The sequence below is a fragment of the Macaca nemestrina genome, chromosome 11 (assembly GCF_043159975.1).
Source record: "Macaca nemestrina isolate mMacNem1 chromosome 11, mMacNem.hap1, whole genome shotgun sequence".
Classification (NCBI taxonomy): domain Eukaryota; kingdom Metazoa; phylum Chordata; class Mammalia; order Primates; family Cercopithecidae; genus Macaca; species Macaca nemestrina.
This window is the reverse complement of record NC_092135.1, coordinates 116,173,623-116,189,379: the sequence shown is the minus strand read 5'-3', so window position 1 is coordinate 116,189,379 and position 15,757 is coordinate 116,173,623. Positions and strand designations below refer to the sequence as shown.

Sequence of the window (15,757 nt, the reverse complement as noted above, 5' to 3'; positions counted from 1 at the left end):
TATGCATGGTAGTGTGGTTCTCCCTGTGGGTCTGCATGTTATGAGTTTGAACAGGACATGCAGACTGAGGTGCTCTTTAGACTGGGTGCTGCCTTGATTTAATGAACAAAGGGAGCCCATCCTGCAGAGACTGGGGATTGTGGTGGAGAGAGACACCATGAACTCAGAGAGATAGATAAAAATAGACAATGGTGTTAGAGTGAGTACAGGAAGCAAGAATGGCCAGTTCAGAACGAGCAGGCAGATCAGGCAGAAAGGTGCTGGACCCTGAGACCTTGGGACTCAGGCTCAGAAACATCGGAGGGAAGAAAGAAGTCAACAACTCAAAGGCAAGCCCCAGATTTGCCTGTCCTAGGGATGGTGTGGTTGGTAAATTATTTGTGCCAAGACTGTTCTTATGAGAGAGAGTCTGAAAGAGAGAGAGAGAGAGAGACAGACAGACAGAGACAGACAGAGAGAGATTGGAGATAGAGATGAATTATAGAGTTCATGTAAGCATAATTTAATCTCTGCCTCATTTTCCTAGGCTGAGGGTATCCTTTTATTATCCTTGGAGAACCATGTTTCTTCCAGTCCTTGTTAGAGGAAAGAGCAGAGTCCTGAAACCAGTCCTTGTTAGAGGAAAGAGCAGAGTCCTGAAACTAGAGGCATAATTTGGCCTCCTCCCTCTGGGAGTCGTCTCGGGGAGCCACCTGGTCCATCAGCCTTGTCCAGGCAGAGCACCATTGGTTCCTCTGGCAAGTCAGGTCCTTGGTAAATACACGTTCCCCTGCATTTCCTGCTACTGAATCAGAAGCTGTTCCCAAGACTCAGCCAGAGCAGTTGAGTCATGCTTGGTCCTGAGTTTAGCAAGTGCCCAGCATAGAATGAGCAGGAAAGAAGGGATTGTTGTGCTGAATGCAATAGGAAAGGCAGTTTTGTGGCTTTTGAGTGGAAGTTCTCTGTCCCCAAGCCCTCCCACTCAGAGGTGTGCTCCTGCCTCCCTGTTTTCTCCTAGATTTAGTTGTTAACCTGAAGGGGGTTGTTTGGGAACTGAGGTCGTTTAGTTCCTCTTGCCTCCTTCCTTCCTTCTCAGGCTGCTCAGACCCAGACGCCCTCTAGACAAAGACCCTGCAGAGACAAGCCCTAGGAATGCGAGCTCCCCCAGGGCAAGGCACTGTCTGTCTTGATCTCTGCTGTATCCCCACTCTCTGAACAGTCAGAACTCCATGCTGTTGGAGGCATGATTCGAATCTTTTGTTTTCTCCTAATGACAGATTATAAACCACTTCCCCATTCTGCAATCGGGCTGTCCTGTCAAACCTGGAATGATGGGTGTGTGCTTGGGTGGGAGAGAGGGAAGAGGGTAGGGCACTCACAGCGGGTGCTGCTGGCTGAGCTGGGAGAGCTCTCTGCCTTCCTACTACGTGATCAGGGGGATTTGGTGAACTTACTCAACCCTCTGCACCTTCTGATTCTAAGTCTCACTCCTGACACTCCTGACTACTGCCTAACCCAAGGACATGAGAGGCCCTAAAGCATCCCAGAACACATTTCTTTCTATGATGCGTGGTCTACAGCAGGAAGCTTGGGTTGGGGGCAAGGGGATGGCAAGACTGGGCTCCATCTCTATTGCATCCTTCTCTCTACGACACAACAAATAACAAAGAGATTTACTTCTTGTAAAGACTCTCACTCAAGACCTCTGCTCACCCATGCCCCACCGCTCTGTAGCAATTTGGAAGCAGTAATATAAACACCCAAGTAAAAATGGTTTATTAAAAAAAAAGATATTAATGGAATCATTTAACAAAAAATATAGCCAGGTGGTTCCAGCCTTGGTTCCAGCCTTGGTTTAATCAGCCTTGGTGCTTAAAATACCTTTTAGGGCTTAGTTTTTTTTTGTTTTTTGTTTTTTAATTGATATAAAATATACATAACAAAATTGATCATTTTAACCATTTTAAGTGTCAATTTAGTGGCATTAAGTCACATTACTGTACAATTATCACTACTGTTTATCTTCAGAACTTTTTCAACATCCCAAACATAAACCCTGTGCCCATTAAACCATCACTCCCCATGCTCCCCTCCCCTCAGTCCTTGGTAATCACTGTTCTGCTTTCTGTCTCTGTGAATTTGTTCACTCTCAGTACCTCATGTAAGTGGAATCATAGCTGTTTATGTCTGGCTTATTTCACTTAGCATAACAAGGTTCGTCCATGTTGTAACATGTATGAGTACTTCATTCCTCTTTCAGGCTGAAAGATACTTTGTTGTGTACATATCACATTTTGTTCAGCCATTCATTCATTCATTCATTCATGCATGAACATTTGGGTTGTTTTTGCCTTTTGGGTCTTGTGGATAAGCTAATAAGCTGCTATGAACATTGGTGGACAATATGGGTTCAAGTCCCTGCTTTCACTTCTTGTGGGTCAATTCCTAGAAGTGGAATTGCGGGATCATGTGATAATTCTATGTCCGATGTTTTGAGGAAAGCTGCCATACTGTCTTCCGCAGTGGCCACACCATTTTACATTCCCACCCTCAATGCTCAAGAGTCCTAGTTTCTCCTCTACATCTTCATGGACTGAGATAGAGTTCACTCGGTCACTCAGGCTGGAGTGCATGGGCACGATCTCAGCTCACTGCAACCTCTGCCTCCCGGGTTCAAGCGATTCTCCCACCTCAGCCTCCCAAGTAGCTGTGATTACAGGTACTTGTCACCATGCCCGGCTGATTTTTTTATTTTTGTATTTTTAGTAGAGACAGGGTTTCACTGTGTTGGCCAGGCTGGCCTCGAACCCCTGACCTCAAGTGATCTGCCCGACTCAGCCTCCGAAATTGCTGGGATTACAGGCCTGAGCCACAGCGCCCAGCCTGATTTTGTTTCTTCTGATACTAGCCATCCTAATGAGTATGCAGAGCTGTCTCACTGGAGGGTAGATTTTCACTTCTTAGAACACAGAGTGCCATGGGCTCAGGGGCGGGATGGACAGAGCTCCAGCAAGTGACGTAGTAATTATGGCAAGGGGTGAGGCACCAGGGCAGGCTTTCTAAACTATGCAAGAGAAACTAGTAAGAACGTGGCCTCGGCCGGGCGCGGTGGCTCAAGCCTGTAATCCCAGCACTTTGGGAGGCCGAGACGGGCGGATCATGAGGTCAGGAGATCGAGACCATCCTGGCTAACACAGTGAAACCCCGTCTCTACTAAAAAATACAAAAAACTAGCCGGGCGAGGTGGCGGGCGCCTGTAGTCCCAGCAACTCGGGAGGCTGAGGCAGGAGAATGGCGTAGACCCGGGAGGCGGAGCTTGCAGTGAGCTGAGATCCGGCCACTGCACTCCAGCCTGGGCGACAGAGCGAGACTCCGTCTCCAAAAAAAAAAAAAAAGAACGTGGCCTCCTCTGCTTCCTGTGACCACCATGTGGGCTGCACGGACACTGAGACCAAGAAGAACCAGTGGACATGAGGCTTGGAATGTGACTGTGAAAAGAAGGGAGGAACCCCACGGGGCTGCACTTAGGCAGGACGTCTCAGAGAGTAGTGGAAGTGTGTCCTGAAGAAGAGCCAACAAAGGAAGGCCTGCTGTCTTTGGGCAGGGAGTCCTTGCTGATCAAGCCATGTGTGGCTAGAATCTTGAGGAGTCCATGGCGGAACTTCTGGCCAATGAAGGCGTAGATGAGGGGGTTGAGGCAGCTGTGAAGGATGCCTAGAATCTCGGTGGCATCCAGGGCCTGGTCGATGTCATTGCGGCGCTGACAGGTCTCGTTGATCAACCGGGTCCTCATGAGGGTGTCTGCCAGTAGGACCAGGTGGTAGGGCAGCCAGCAGAGTAGGAAGATGAGGACGACAGCAAAGATGACCCGCATGGCCCGGTGCTTCTGCCCCATGTGGGCCTTAAACAGCGTGCGCAGGGTGAATCCATAGCAGAACAGCATGATCAGCAGCGGCACGATGAAGCCAAAGGTCTGGGGCAGGATCCGCAACACCATCCGCCATTTTGCTGTATTGTTGCCCATGTCCTCATAGCAGACTGGGCTAATATAGGTCAGGTAGACAGTCCTTCGGTAAAGTGAGACAGGCAGGGCCAGGACCAAGGACAGACCCCAGATGCTGAGACATACGAACTTGACCAAGTAGCGCTTCTGGGTCAGTGTGCGTGTGGCATGGACAATGGCCAGGTAACGGTCCACACTGATGCAGGCCAGTAGCAGGATGCCACTATAGAAGTTGACTTCCTTCAGGAGTGAGACCACTTTGCACAGGAATGTGCCAAAAATCCAGCCATTCACCTTGGCGGCAGCCCAGATGGGCAAGGTCAGGGCAAACAGTAGGTCGGCCATGGCCAGGTTCAGTAGGTACACATCAGTGACGGAGCGGCCGACCCTGCTGTGTAAGATGACCAGCATCACGAGGGAGTTTCCCAGCAAGCTCAGCAGGAATACCAGGGCATAGATAATGACCACAAAATACTTGTTGATTTCCAGGGATTCTGGTCGACATGGGGCGACATCTGGTAGAGAAGGGGGCAGGTCAGAGCTGTAACTGTAATTACTAAAATCTTCACCTTTCCAGAAATCTTCAAAATTGAAACTCTCCATGTTAATATCTTCTGTTTTTGAGGTAAACTTAAATCCTGACCTATAGAAGAGAGACGAAGGTTACTGCATAATAAATTCCCCAGATTCTTGCACATCCACCCAAGAAACTGGGATAGGATTCTTTGTGTTGGCTTGAGTATTACATTGAAGTAATTTTTCCCTACAAATTTGTAATCAGTAGCTCTTAGGTTATGAGATAAATTTGGTGATAAATGGTACATTTTATGAAAGGACTATAGTTCTCTTTAATATAAGAGAGAAATTCTTAGCATTTCTTTTAGCATCGCCATCACCTAAAACTTTGCAGAAAGTTCTCTTTGGACAGGCCCTGGTGTGTGATGTTCCCCTTCCTGTGTCTCAAGTGTTCTCATTGTTCAATTCCCATCTATGAGTGAGAACACGCAGTGTTTGGTTTTCTGTTCTTGCGATAGTTTGTTGAGTATGATGGTTCCCAGCTGCATCCACGTCCCTACAAAGGACATGAACTTATCCTTTTTTATGGCTGCATAGTATTCCATGGTGTATATGGGCCACATTTTCTTAATCCAGTCTGTCATTGATGGACATTTGGGTTGGTTCCAAGTCTTTGCTATTGTGAATAGTGCCACAGTAAACATACGTGTGCATGTGTCTTTATAGCAGACATGGCACAGGTATACATATGTAACAAACCTGCACATTGTACACGTGTACCCTAGAACTTAAAGTATAATAAAAACAAATAAAACAAAAAAATTATAAAATATATAACCCCCTCCCAAAAAAAAAGAAAGTTCTCTTTGGATAATCCCCACAGAACACTCAATACTGCCTGGATCCTGCAGTGGTGAGCATCTTTGGCTATCAAGGCTGGGTTTCATGTTCAGAAATGTGAGATGCCACTCAATTCTTTTTTTTTTTTTTTAGACATGGGGTCTTGTTATGTTTCTCAGGATGGTCTTAAACTCCTGACCTCAAGTAATTCTGCTTCCTCTGTCTCCCAAAGTGCTGGGAATAAAGGCATGAGCCACTGCATTCAGCCCCATTCAGGTTTTAATCAGGGGATTAAGCAGGCACTCCAAATGGGCTGTACCCTCAGGAAAGATCATGGTTTGACTATAAAACTGAGGCATGAATCCCTTTGTTCAATTTTCTAAAAGTTATTTTAAAAGAGGTACTCTGGAAAATGGTTTGAACAATTGTGGCATGGAGTTTTGGAAGGCTTGAGCTAGCAGAATCTTCAGTTAATTAGTAAGGTCCAGCGTTTCTCCTTTGGGTAGAAGGAGGCCTGCTTTGGGAATGTATGTGTAGTTTGGAAAAATATATTAAAAATAATAAGCAAGCGGGCTGCCTGATTCTCCCTGTGGGTGGAAACGTAACAGGTTATTCAGGGAGCTCTGGGCAGCCATGGCCACCATGCAGGATGAGCAGACACAGCCAGTCTGCTCCCCAATAAGAGAGAGGGACAGCAGGAAGCAGAGAAGACAGGGGTTGCACTACCCTTGCTTGGTGGCTCTCCAGCCCTGTTGGGGACCCTTCCTGTCCTGCATGTGTTTGTCTCCATCCAGCCCTGACTCCCCTGTTCCTCTCAGATTTAGTCTAACTCCCCGGGCTCTGCCCTTGCCACAAGGACAGCACAGATCCTGCTTTGGGGAAGCCTGGGTGTAGAGGATGGGCTGCAGCTATTCAAAAATATGATCCTGACTGGGCGTGGTGGCTCACACCTGCAATCCCAGCACTTTGGGAAGCCAAGGTGGCAGGACCACTTGAGGTCAGGAGTTCGAGACCAGCCTGGCTAACATGGTAAAACGCTGTCTCCACTAAAATTACAAAAATTAGCCAGGTATGGTGATGCGCGCCTGTAATCCCAACTACTTGGGAGGCTGAGGCACAAGAATCACTTGAACCCAGGAGGTGGAGGTTGCAGTGAGCTGAAATCACATCACTGCACTCCAGCCTGGGCAACAGAGTGAGACTCTGCCTCAAAAAAAAAAAAAAAAAAAAAAAAAAAAATTCCCAGTTTCTCAAAGAAGAAGTCAACTAAAGCAATCCAACTCCCTAATTAACTTCTTTTTGAACCACAAAACAGATCACCCTCCAGCCATTGCCTTAGAGTAAGGGATGACTATCCTACCACCAACCATGTCCAAGTCCATAACCTACCTCCAAATGGAACCCAGAGTCAGAGAAAAACCAGGAAGTTAAAGGTCCCAGGACCCACTTCACACTCACCAGGCTGGGCACACTCAGAAAAAGACGCCCAAGAACAATGTGGGTGAGGAAGTGGAAAAGTCAGAACTCTCCCATATTGCAGGTGGTAATGTAAGATGGTGCAGCTGCTTTGGAAAACAGTTTAGCAGTTGCTCAAAAAAGTTCAACATAGAGTTACCACATGAACCAGCAAACCCCATCCTAGGTATGTACCCAAGAGAATTGAAAGCTAATGTTCATAGCAGCAGTCATCATTAAGCTCAAAAAGTGGAAAGAAACCAAATATCCATCAACTGATGAATGGACAGACAAATTGAGGAAAAGTTATGAGTAACTGGAAGACTTTTTGGTCAATGACACATCACAAATACCACAGTGGTCCCATAAGATTATAATATTGTATTTTTAGTGTTTTTTTCCTATGTTTAGATATACAAATACTTACCATTGTGTTATAATTACCTATAGTATTTAGCACAGTAACGTGCTGTATAGGTTTGTAGCCTAGGAGCAGTAGGCTTTACCGTATAGCCCATGTGTGTAGTAGGCTATAACATCATATACTCTACGATGTTCACATGACATAGTTCTCAGAATGCATCTGCATTGTTAAGCAACCTATGACTGTATTATATACAATGGAATATTATTCAGCCATGAGAAGGAATGAGGTACTGATACACAATACAACATGGATGAACTTTGAAAATGTTCGTCTAGGTGAAAAAAGGCAGACACAAAAGTTTTCCTATTGTGTGATTCCATATATGTGAAATGACCAAAATAGGCAAATGGGCAGAATTGGTAGAGACAGAAAGTAGATTGGTGGTTTCCAGGGGCAAGGGGAGTTGGGAGAGGAATGTTAATGACTACAGAGTTTTTCTTTTGAGTGATAAAAGTGTTCTGGAATTAGTGGCAATGGTTGTAGAATATGCTAAAAACTTTAAATGGGTGACTTTTGTGGTATGTGACTTATGTCTCAATTAAAAACAAAAAGATTAATCAAAGGGTGCACAGCCTTGCAAAGCAAATACAAATATTACAACAATAACAACAAAAGTCCTAGGGAGGATTTCTCTTTAGCAGAAAGGAAGTCTCTGTTGTTGTCAATCATATGTAGCAAAGAAGAAAGCGGAAGAAGATTAAGCAAAACTGGGAAAATAATGCCCTTTTCCCCCCAAGAGTGACGGAATTCTTAGCCATCACCTTCCTGACAAGTTTTTACTTTCTCTTTTGAGAGTTAGGGGCCAGATACATTGCCTTCCCAGCATACCAAGGCAACTGATAGAGAAGATTCAATCAGTTGATGAACCTAGAGAGACATGATGATGATGGTGAGGCCCTGCCTGGCCGGAAGGCTGGGGAGGTATTGAGAGGGCTGGTAATACAGCTTGCTGGACCAGTATAGTCAGCAAGACCTGAAAGAAGTCACCAGCACCACAGTCCCATGGTTGAGAGCAAGTTTGCTCAGAGGTCCAGGGTATGTCCAATGAAGTCACGAGGTCAAGGGTGGATCACTTCTGAGAGCAGATGATTACAGATGCTCTTAAGGGAACAGATGACCCAAGAGAAGACCCTTCTTTGAGAGTAGATGCAGGGCATATTGGGTGCAGAGAGCTTGTGCTCTTAGAGAGCAGGGCCTTGTATGTATGAGTATTGGCTGTGAGAAGCCAGGACTGGGGCTGCTGCAGAAACTGTCGTGTCGGCACAGGCAGCAGTGGCAGAGCATGTTTCACAGGTAAATCCTCACTGTGGATAATCCAGTGCTCAGCTGTGCTGACGGTGGGCTGGACGTATATGGGTGAGCCCATGCTCCCAGGCATTATGGGTCAACTGCAGGTTCCAGAGGGAGAGCATGTAAGTCAGGACAGAAGGTAGAGAATTCAGCAAGGAGAACCAGGTCAGGCCAATGACCTTCAGCTCCTAGGGTAGGGAGAGGGGTGTTCGCTGTTGGTGTTGTTTTTTAGTTTACCAGTCTCTACAGAGGATGACTTGGCAGACAGAGGGACAAACTAAGGGAAGGAGACGACACATCTGAGGTCTGCTTTGTGCCTCACAGGTACATGATCTCCATGGCTCATTACAAATAGATACAATTAGGTCCTGTTTCTAGAAGACTGAGACACAAGGATGTTCAGCTGACCTAACAGGGAGGCTCAGTAACCAGCCTGCGATAACAGGGTGGAGAAGTGGTGAAACCACTGTTCCAGTGAGGTGTAAAGGGCTCCACTTGTATTATTTGCAGTCTATAGCCCTTCTTCTTAAAAAAAGTGCACCTCATCTATTAAACATATTTGTAAGTTAAGTTCTTGAGATATAATTAAATCAACCTGTGTATGGTCCACTCACATTCTTTGATGTTTTATGCATTGTTTTCTTTTGCCATTTCTTAGGCCCAGAATGAAAGAAACAGCTCTGGCAGGGATGATAAACCAAACACCCTTGAAATGGCTGGGTCCGGCTGGCCACCCAGTCATATTTTCCAGGATAAAAAGGGGGCTTTCGGCCGGGCGCAGTGGCTCAAGCCTGTAATCCCAGCACTTTGGGAGGCCGAGGCGGGCGGATCACAAGGTCAGGAGATCGAGACCACAGTGAAACCCCGTCTCTACTAAAAATACAAAAAATTAGCCGGGCGCGGTGGCGGGCGCCTGTAGTCCCAGCTACTCAGGAGGCTGAGGCAGGAGAATGGCGGGAACCCGGGAGGCGGAGCTTGCAGTGAGCCGAGATCGCGCCACTGCACTCCAGCCTGGGCAACAGCGTGAGACTCCGTCTCAAAAAAAAAAAAAAAAAAAAAAAAAAAAAAAAAAGGGGGGCTTTCTTGACTTAGGGAAAATGCCAGCCCCTTAGTGACTCATGGTAGTTTGGAAACTCCATAGATGATGGCATGAATTCTAATTTATTACATGAAAATGCTATAGAATGAGAGACATTTACAAGATCTCAAACATTTAAGGCAATCTTTTTAACAACAAAACAGTCATTTTAGTACAGTTTCAGTATTCTTTCTCTCTATAAATATAATCCACAAATATTTGCATTTAGTGTAGGGAAGTGGGAAGTGAACAGTGTTCGTTCGGCCCATCCTCAGACCCAGTCCTAGCCCAGGCCAGGAGGGCTGGTTGAGTCTTGGAAGGCCACTAGGCCAAGGGAAGAGCGTGGGCATCAAGTGGTCCTGAGCGGTTGGAGAGGGTTGTGAGGGAGGAGGAACAGAAGTTCTCCCTTTGGGGATCGGGTCCCCAAAGGGAGAAAATGAAGAGGCCAAGGGGTGAGGGTGAGGGGCCCACCAAGGGTGGGGAGAGATGCTTGGGATAAATGTAGGCTGGGTATCAAGGGAAACAAAGAACAGAAACATTCTAGCTGTTGGGAAGGGTGGGTGTTCCAAGACTTACCAGGATGCTGGGCTTTTCACCTGTAGGACACCTCCAGGAGGGCAGCTGCAACCTATGAAAGGGAGGTGGTGGTGAGAACACAGTGGAGGAAGTGAGTGGTGGATTGATTGCTCAATGCAGTGCAGGGGTGGAGCTCCTGAGGGTGCGGGTGATTCTGATAACTTTGAATAATTAGTTCCCAGGTCAGCTCCTGGATCCATAGTCATTTCACGGACTCGTAGAGTTTATATTGGGAAGGGACCTGAGGGGTTTTCTAGCTAGTCTTTTCATTTTACAGATGGGGAAACAAGCCCAGACAAAGGAAATGGCTTGCCCAGGATCGCATGGATTTCTTTCATCTTTGCTGTATCTCAGAGCCCCTGGCTCCTTCAGCTACCTTGTCTGAGTCTCCTGGCACTCCAGCTGCCTCAGGCTTCCCCGTCGTACCATCGGCAGTACTATAGCTCTTGAATGTCTTTCACATGTCAAAGGGGAGCAATGCATTAAAACGACAGAGATGGACTAAAGCTTCTGGTGAGTCTGGTGGTGTTCCTCCCTGGACCTGATGCCTCTACTTTTCGGCTCCACTCCTGCCTCTCTTCTTTCCCCTCACTCCCCAACCATCTGCTCTGACCACAGGTGCATCTCTGGGTATTGATATTCTTTCTTGGTTCATACACTTGGCATTGGGTCTGAGGACCCCAACTCTGTAGCAGCTACCACCCTTGGAGCAAAGACCCTCTAATTTGGAAAGAAAGCCTTTTGGTAAAAGTGAAGATTCCACCCAAGTCCAAATATATTTTTAAAAACAGTGTTGAGTGACCCTAATAATGTATTTTATCAATTTGCTATTGATTACAAATGAATGAATTAATCCAGGGAGAGCTATGAACACTAATTCTGCTCCCTCCCAAGTGCCCACCCCAGTGAACACCACCTCAATCCTCTCCATTACTCTTTACCCTATCTCTTGCTCCATGCATCCCAGGGCCCAGAGGGCACTCAATGCCTGTGGCAGATGCACTTAAACTGCCTACCTACCCCAAAGAAAGAATGTTTGAGTCTAACTGTTTAGCAAATGTTTCTTAGTCTTCGTCACCTCTCTTTCCCAAGCTGGGGAAGAATGCAATGCCACCTGGCCAGCTGACGCTAAAACCAGATAGAGGCTTATTACATATGGAGAGAGGCAGATGAGACCAGAGCTAGCTGAGCAATTCTGAGCTACTGACTTTTCCCATCTGAGTCTCAGTTTACTCATCTGTAAAATGGGGCCAATACAGACTCCAACTTATGGGGTTGTGGTGAGGATGAAATGAGGGATTGCTTGTAAATCATGTAAGACATACATAAAGTACAACGTTAACCTTTATTATTGTGATCATTATTACTGGAATAGTTTATTCACTGATAACATGCTGCCTCTCTCACTACATCCCCAATGAAGGGAAAGCAGTGGGCAGTGGGTGTGCTTTCAAGGCTGACTTTGATGACATCTAATTTGCTTTGCCCTGGATATTAATTGCCATATTAGCTGTAATGTTGAATGTCTACCAGGTTCTAGCTTCTGGGCAAAGTGCTTTCTAGAATTTATATCAATTAATCCTCAGGACAACCTCATGAAGCAGGCACTTTCTGGATGAGGAAATGAAGACTCTGAGAGGTTAAGCAACTTACCTAGAGTGACACAGCTGAATTAGGCTTTCAGTTTAAAAAACCTCTAAAAATCTACTCTCAAATGCTATCTCCTGTTCACTGTAATAAGGAGCAGGATCCCAGCCTAAAGTTTCTGAGCCCCATTAGGTACCTCCTTGTGTCCCAGAAAGCCAGATACGAAGGATGTAGAGAGGGGAGCCCAGATTTGACGTTTCCCAGTCAGCCTCCTTCACACTCCTTAGGTCAATTTCATTTCCATGGAGATCACTGCTGTTATATGTAGGGTAGAGTGAATTAAAAAACTGGCTTCTGGTGAGGTGGCTCATGCCTGTAATTCCAGTGCTTTGAAAGGCTGAGGCGGGTGGATCACTCAAGGCCAGGAGTTAGAGACCAGCCTGGCCAACATGGTGAAACCCCGCCTCCACTAAAAATGCAAAAATTAGCCAGGCGTGGTCGCACATGCCTGTAATCCCAGCTACTCCAGAGGCTGAGGCATAAGAATTGCTTGAAATAGGAAGGCAGAGGTTGAAGTGAGCCGAGATTGTGCCATTGCATTCCAGCCTGGGTGACAGAGCGAAACCCTGTCTCAAACAAAAACAAAACAAAAACCTGGCTTCTAATCCTGCTTGTAGAAGTCATTCTTTCTGGGCCTTGGTGTGTGCCTTTGGAAAATGGGAGCTTCTTTCAAGTCTATTCTGTCCAGCATGATAGCTACTAGCCATGTGTAGCTATTTACATTAAAATTAATAAAATAAAGGCCAGGCAAGGTGGCCCATGCCTGTAATCCCAGCACTTTGGGAGGCAGAGGTGGGCGAATTGCTTGAGCCCAGGAGTTTGAGACCATCCTGGGCAACACGGCGAAACCCTGTCTTTACAAAAAACAAACAAACAAACAAAAAAAACCCCCCCAAAACCCCCCAAAAATTAGCTGCGTGTAGCGGCACGTGCCTGTAGCTGCAGCTACTTGGGAGGCTGAGGCGGGAGAATCACCTGAGACCTGTAGGTCAAGGTTGCAATGAGCCAAGATCATGCCACAGCACTCCAGCCTGGGCATTGGAGTGAGACCCTGTCTCAAAAAAGAAAAAATAAAATAAAATAAAATAAAAATTGAGATCCTCAGTCACACTAGTCACACTTCAAGTGCTCCGTAGCCACGTGTGACTAGTGGCTACCATATAGGGCAGGGCAGATCTAGGACATTTCTATTATTGCAGAAAATTCTTTTGTGCAGCGCTGTCTAGGTGAAGACTTAGTTGTCTTTAGCTCTAAGTTTCTACACTTCATCACCCTAGTTCTCAGGTCCTCAGAGGAGGCTGAAGTTTCTAGATCTCTTCCATTAGAAATATGTCCCCAGCATCTCAGACTGAACAAGTCACCTACCTGCTGTTATTGGAGTGGCCACCGATGTCTTCACTGTGCCTCAAGGTTGGATGGTAGTCAGAGCTGTTAGACAGGAAAAGAAAAAAAAAAAAAAAAAAGAGACAGCTTTGACAATGAAACTTCTGACCTGGGTTGCAAGGGGGAAATCCAAGAGGCCCTCCTGGGGAGGTGTTCCCACAGAGGAACAATGAGGTCTGTCCTGGGACTTTGGCCCAGGAGAGGTGCCACTTAGTGATTCTGGGATGAGTGCTGGGGATTTTCACATCTTCCTGTCTGATGGCTTCTGGAGGAGCCTACCAGTCTGAAGGTGGAGATTTGCCTACCCACCTTCTGTCTCTAAATGTTTTGAACCTGCACTTCCTTTTTTAACAAGGAAGATGCGGGCATCCCAGCCCCCGCCAATGGACGTGTCTGAACGTACACGCAGTTTCTTCCTTCTTTCCAGGGCCAGAGTGAGAAACGTCCCTCCTTCTGTTTCTGTTGAATCCCCACACCTCTGTGGGCCCCACTGCCTCTCCAGTCCTTGAGGATCCTCTTTCTCTGCCCTCTGTCCTGGCTCTTTTCCTTCCACCACACCTTACTTATGGCTTTATCATGCTCCCTCTGTCCTAGCACCCTTCGGCTACCACAGCTGCTCTTTCCACTTCCTTACCTCCCCTCTGCTGCTCAACAAAGACACTGCAACTGGCTTCCTTCCTACTGCTCCACTGAAATAGCTTTCGCCAAGGTTCCCAATGACCTCTGGGTTGCTAAAGCCAGCAAATCCATTTTTTTTTTGTTTTGTTTTTTAAACCAAATTGCTTCTTTTCCCCCCAAGACAAACAGATTGGAGGTAGCGTTCGCATGTCTCTCCCACTTGGAAGGACAGAGTAGTGTGTAGAGATTCACACTATAAATTTTTTTTCTCCAGGAATGAATGCAGGAACTGAACAGGAAAACTGAAAGAATCCACAAAACTTTTGAAAGAAGTGGCAGCTGCAGCCTACTCTGTGAGACAGGCAAAAAACTCACCTCTAGGCAGAATAGTACTGCACCCAGGAAGGAGAAAACGGCTGCATATTCTCAGCTATCACCATTGCTTACAACACCCTGGCTAACCAGAAGTCCTGCATCCGTCCACGTGATAACATCACTATAATTATAACCAGCATTTGAGAAAGTCAGCATGCTAAGCCTTTCGAATCTTGCAGAGTTTACATCACTCCCCTTCCACGTCTATCAGAGGTGGTGCTGGCGTTCACTGCTGGGAGTCTTAAAGACAGGTCACATCACTGGATCCCTTGCAGACACTCCCCAGCACCAGCCCAGAGTCTGGTAGGCCCCCTGAGGAGCTAGACCCAGAAGAGCACTGTAGTCTGGTCTCAGGAAGTCCCATTCCTAAAGAAAGGGGAAGAACATCACATCAAGGGAACACCCTGTGGGACAAAATAATCTGAACGGCAGGTCTTGAGTGCCAGATCTTTTCACTGGTGTGAAGTTTCCTATAGCAGAGACACAATTGCCGTGCTGTGCTGGGCAGAGTAGGGAAAGTTTGCACCTCTACCCAACAGGCAGGCAGCCTCTGGTATTGTGAAGGGTCTTAGAGAAGGGATCCTTTTTCCCCCTGGTACGCCACTGCAGACAGAGCTGGGGCTTCTCCCAAAGGAATGCAGCATGGATGCACCTACAGACAGCTTTCCTGGACAAATCAGGGTGATTGCATCCCCACGGGAGGAGCACTCCCCAGATTCAGGCTTGCATGACAGGCAGTCCCAATTCCACTCTACTTGGAACATCAACATTTCTACAGATGAAAATAACTGCCTGTCTGATGTGAATAGCCAGAACACTGGGACAGGAGTGAAGTGGGGAGGTGGATAGTTTTCTAGCTGGCCTTGTGGGGGACCTGAGGTAGCTCTTACCCTTCACCCTGACAAAACCTCAGCATATCTAATTGAGAGCTCCCCAGCCACTTTCATCAAGGCTGGGATCTCTGCCCACCATTGGGTATTACATCTACCCACCTGCTTTAGCTACAACTGGTGCCTACCCAGGGATACTTCCCCTACTGGTCCGAAGCCTGAATCATCAACTCAGTAAATAAAATACTGGGGAAAAATTAAATAAATAAAGAGTACACCATGAGAGAATGAGGTAAGCTTAAAGAGATTCCTGCCATTCCAACCCCATAGGAGACAGTAAACCTTCTCACACACTACGTACATAACTACTACAACCAGGATCTGGGAAAGCCAGCACACACTCTCTCACACTAAGGAACTCATACAGAGTCTTCACTCCTAAAACCCAAAAGTCTTCACCCCTAAAAACCAAGGATCAAATTAGGCTAAAATAAACTATAAACATTAAAGTCAGATCCTTAAGAGGAAAGAAAAACAAATTAAAAAAAAAAAAAACATAGTCGCTGGGCACGGTGGCTCATGCCTGTAATACCAGCATTTTGGGAAGTTGAGGCTGGCAGATCATCTGAGGTCAGGAATTTGAGACCAGCCTGACCAACATGGAGAAATCCTGTCTCTACGAAAAATACAAAATTAGCCAGGCATGGTGGCACATGCCTGTAATCCCAGCTACTTGGGAG

General features: G+C 46.5%; 1 protein-coding gene across 3 annotated transcripts; it reads right to left on the bottom strand.

Annotated features, from left to right (window-relative positions):
- Positions 1 to 1,719: 1,719 nt before the first annotated feature.
- On the bottom strand, positions 1,720 to 15,492 carry LOC105481202 (C-X-C motif chemokine receptor 2). 3 transcript variants are annotated; one of them, XM_011740584.3, is made up of 4 exons: positions 14,188 to 15,492; positions 13,177 to 13,239; positions 10,165 to 10,216; positions 1,720 to 4,625 (listed from the first exon to the last, which is right to left on the bottom strand). In XM_011740584.3, exon 4 carries the CDS (start codon positions 4,583 to 4,585, stop codon positions 3,518 to 3,520), a length of 1,068 nt encoding a protein of 355 aa, XP_011738886.1. In that variant the 5' UTR covers positions 4,586 to 4,625; positions 10,165 to 10,216; positions 13,177 to 13,239; positions 14,188 to 15,492; the 3' UTR covers positions 1,720 to 3,517. The 3 variants fall into 3 exon arrangements, with proteins under 3 accessions (XP_011738886.1, XP_011738887.1, XP_070929455.1); XM_011740585.3 differs by lacking the exon at positions 14,188 to 15,492 and adding an exon at positions 13,598 to 14,171; XM_071073354.1 differs by lacking the exon at positions 14,188 to 15,492 and having other exon boundaries at positions 1,720 to 4,497; positions 13,177 to 13,574.
- Between the last annotated feature and the right edge of the window lie 265 nt (positions 15,493 to 15,757).

Bases quoted from the DNA above. Each gene is read 5' to 3' on its own strand.
- LOC105481202 (XM_011740584.3), bottom strand. From the start codon at position 4,585: ATGGAGAGTTTCAATTTTGAAGATTTCTGGAAAGGTGAAGATTTTAGT.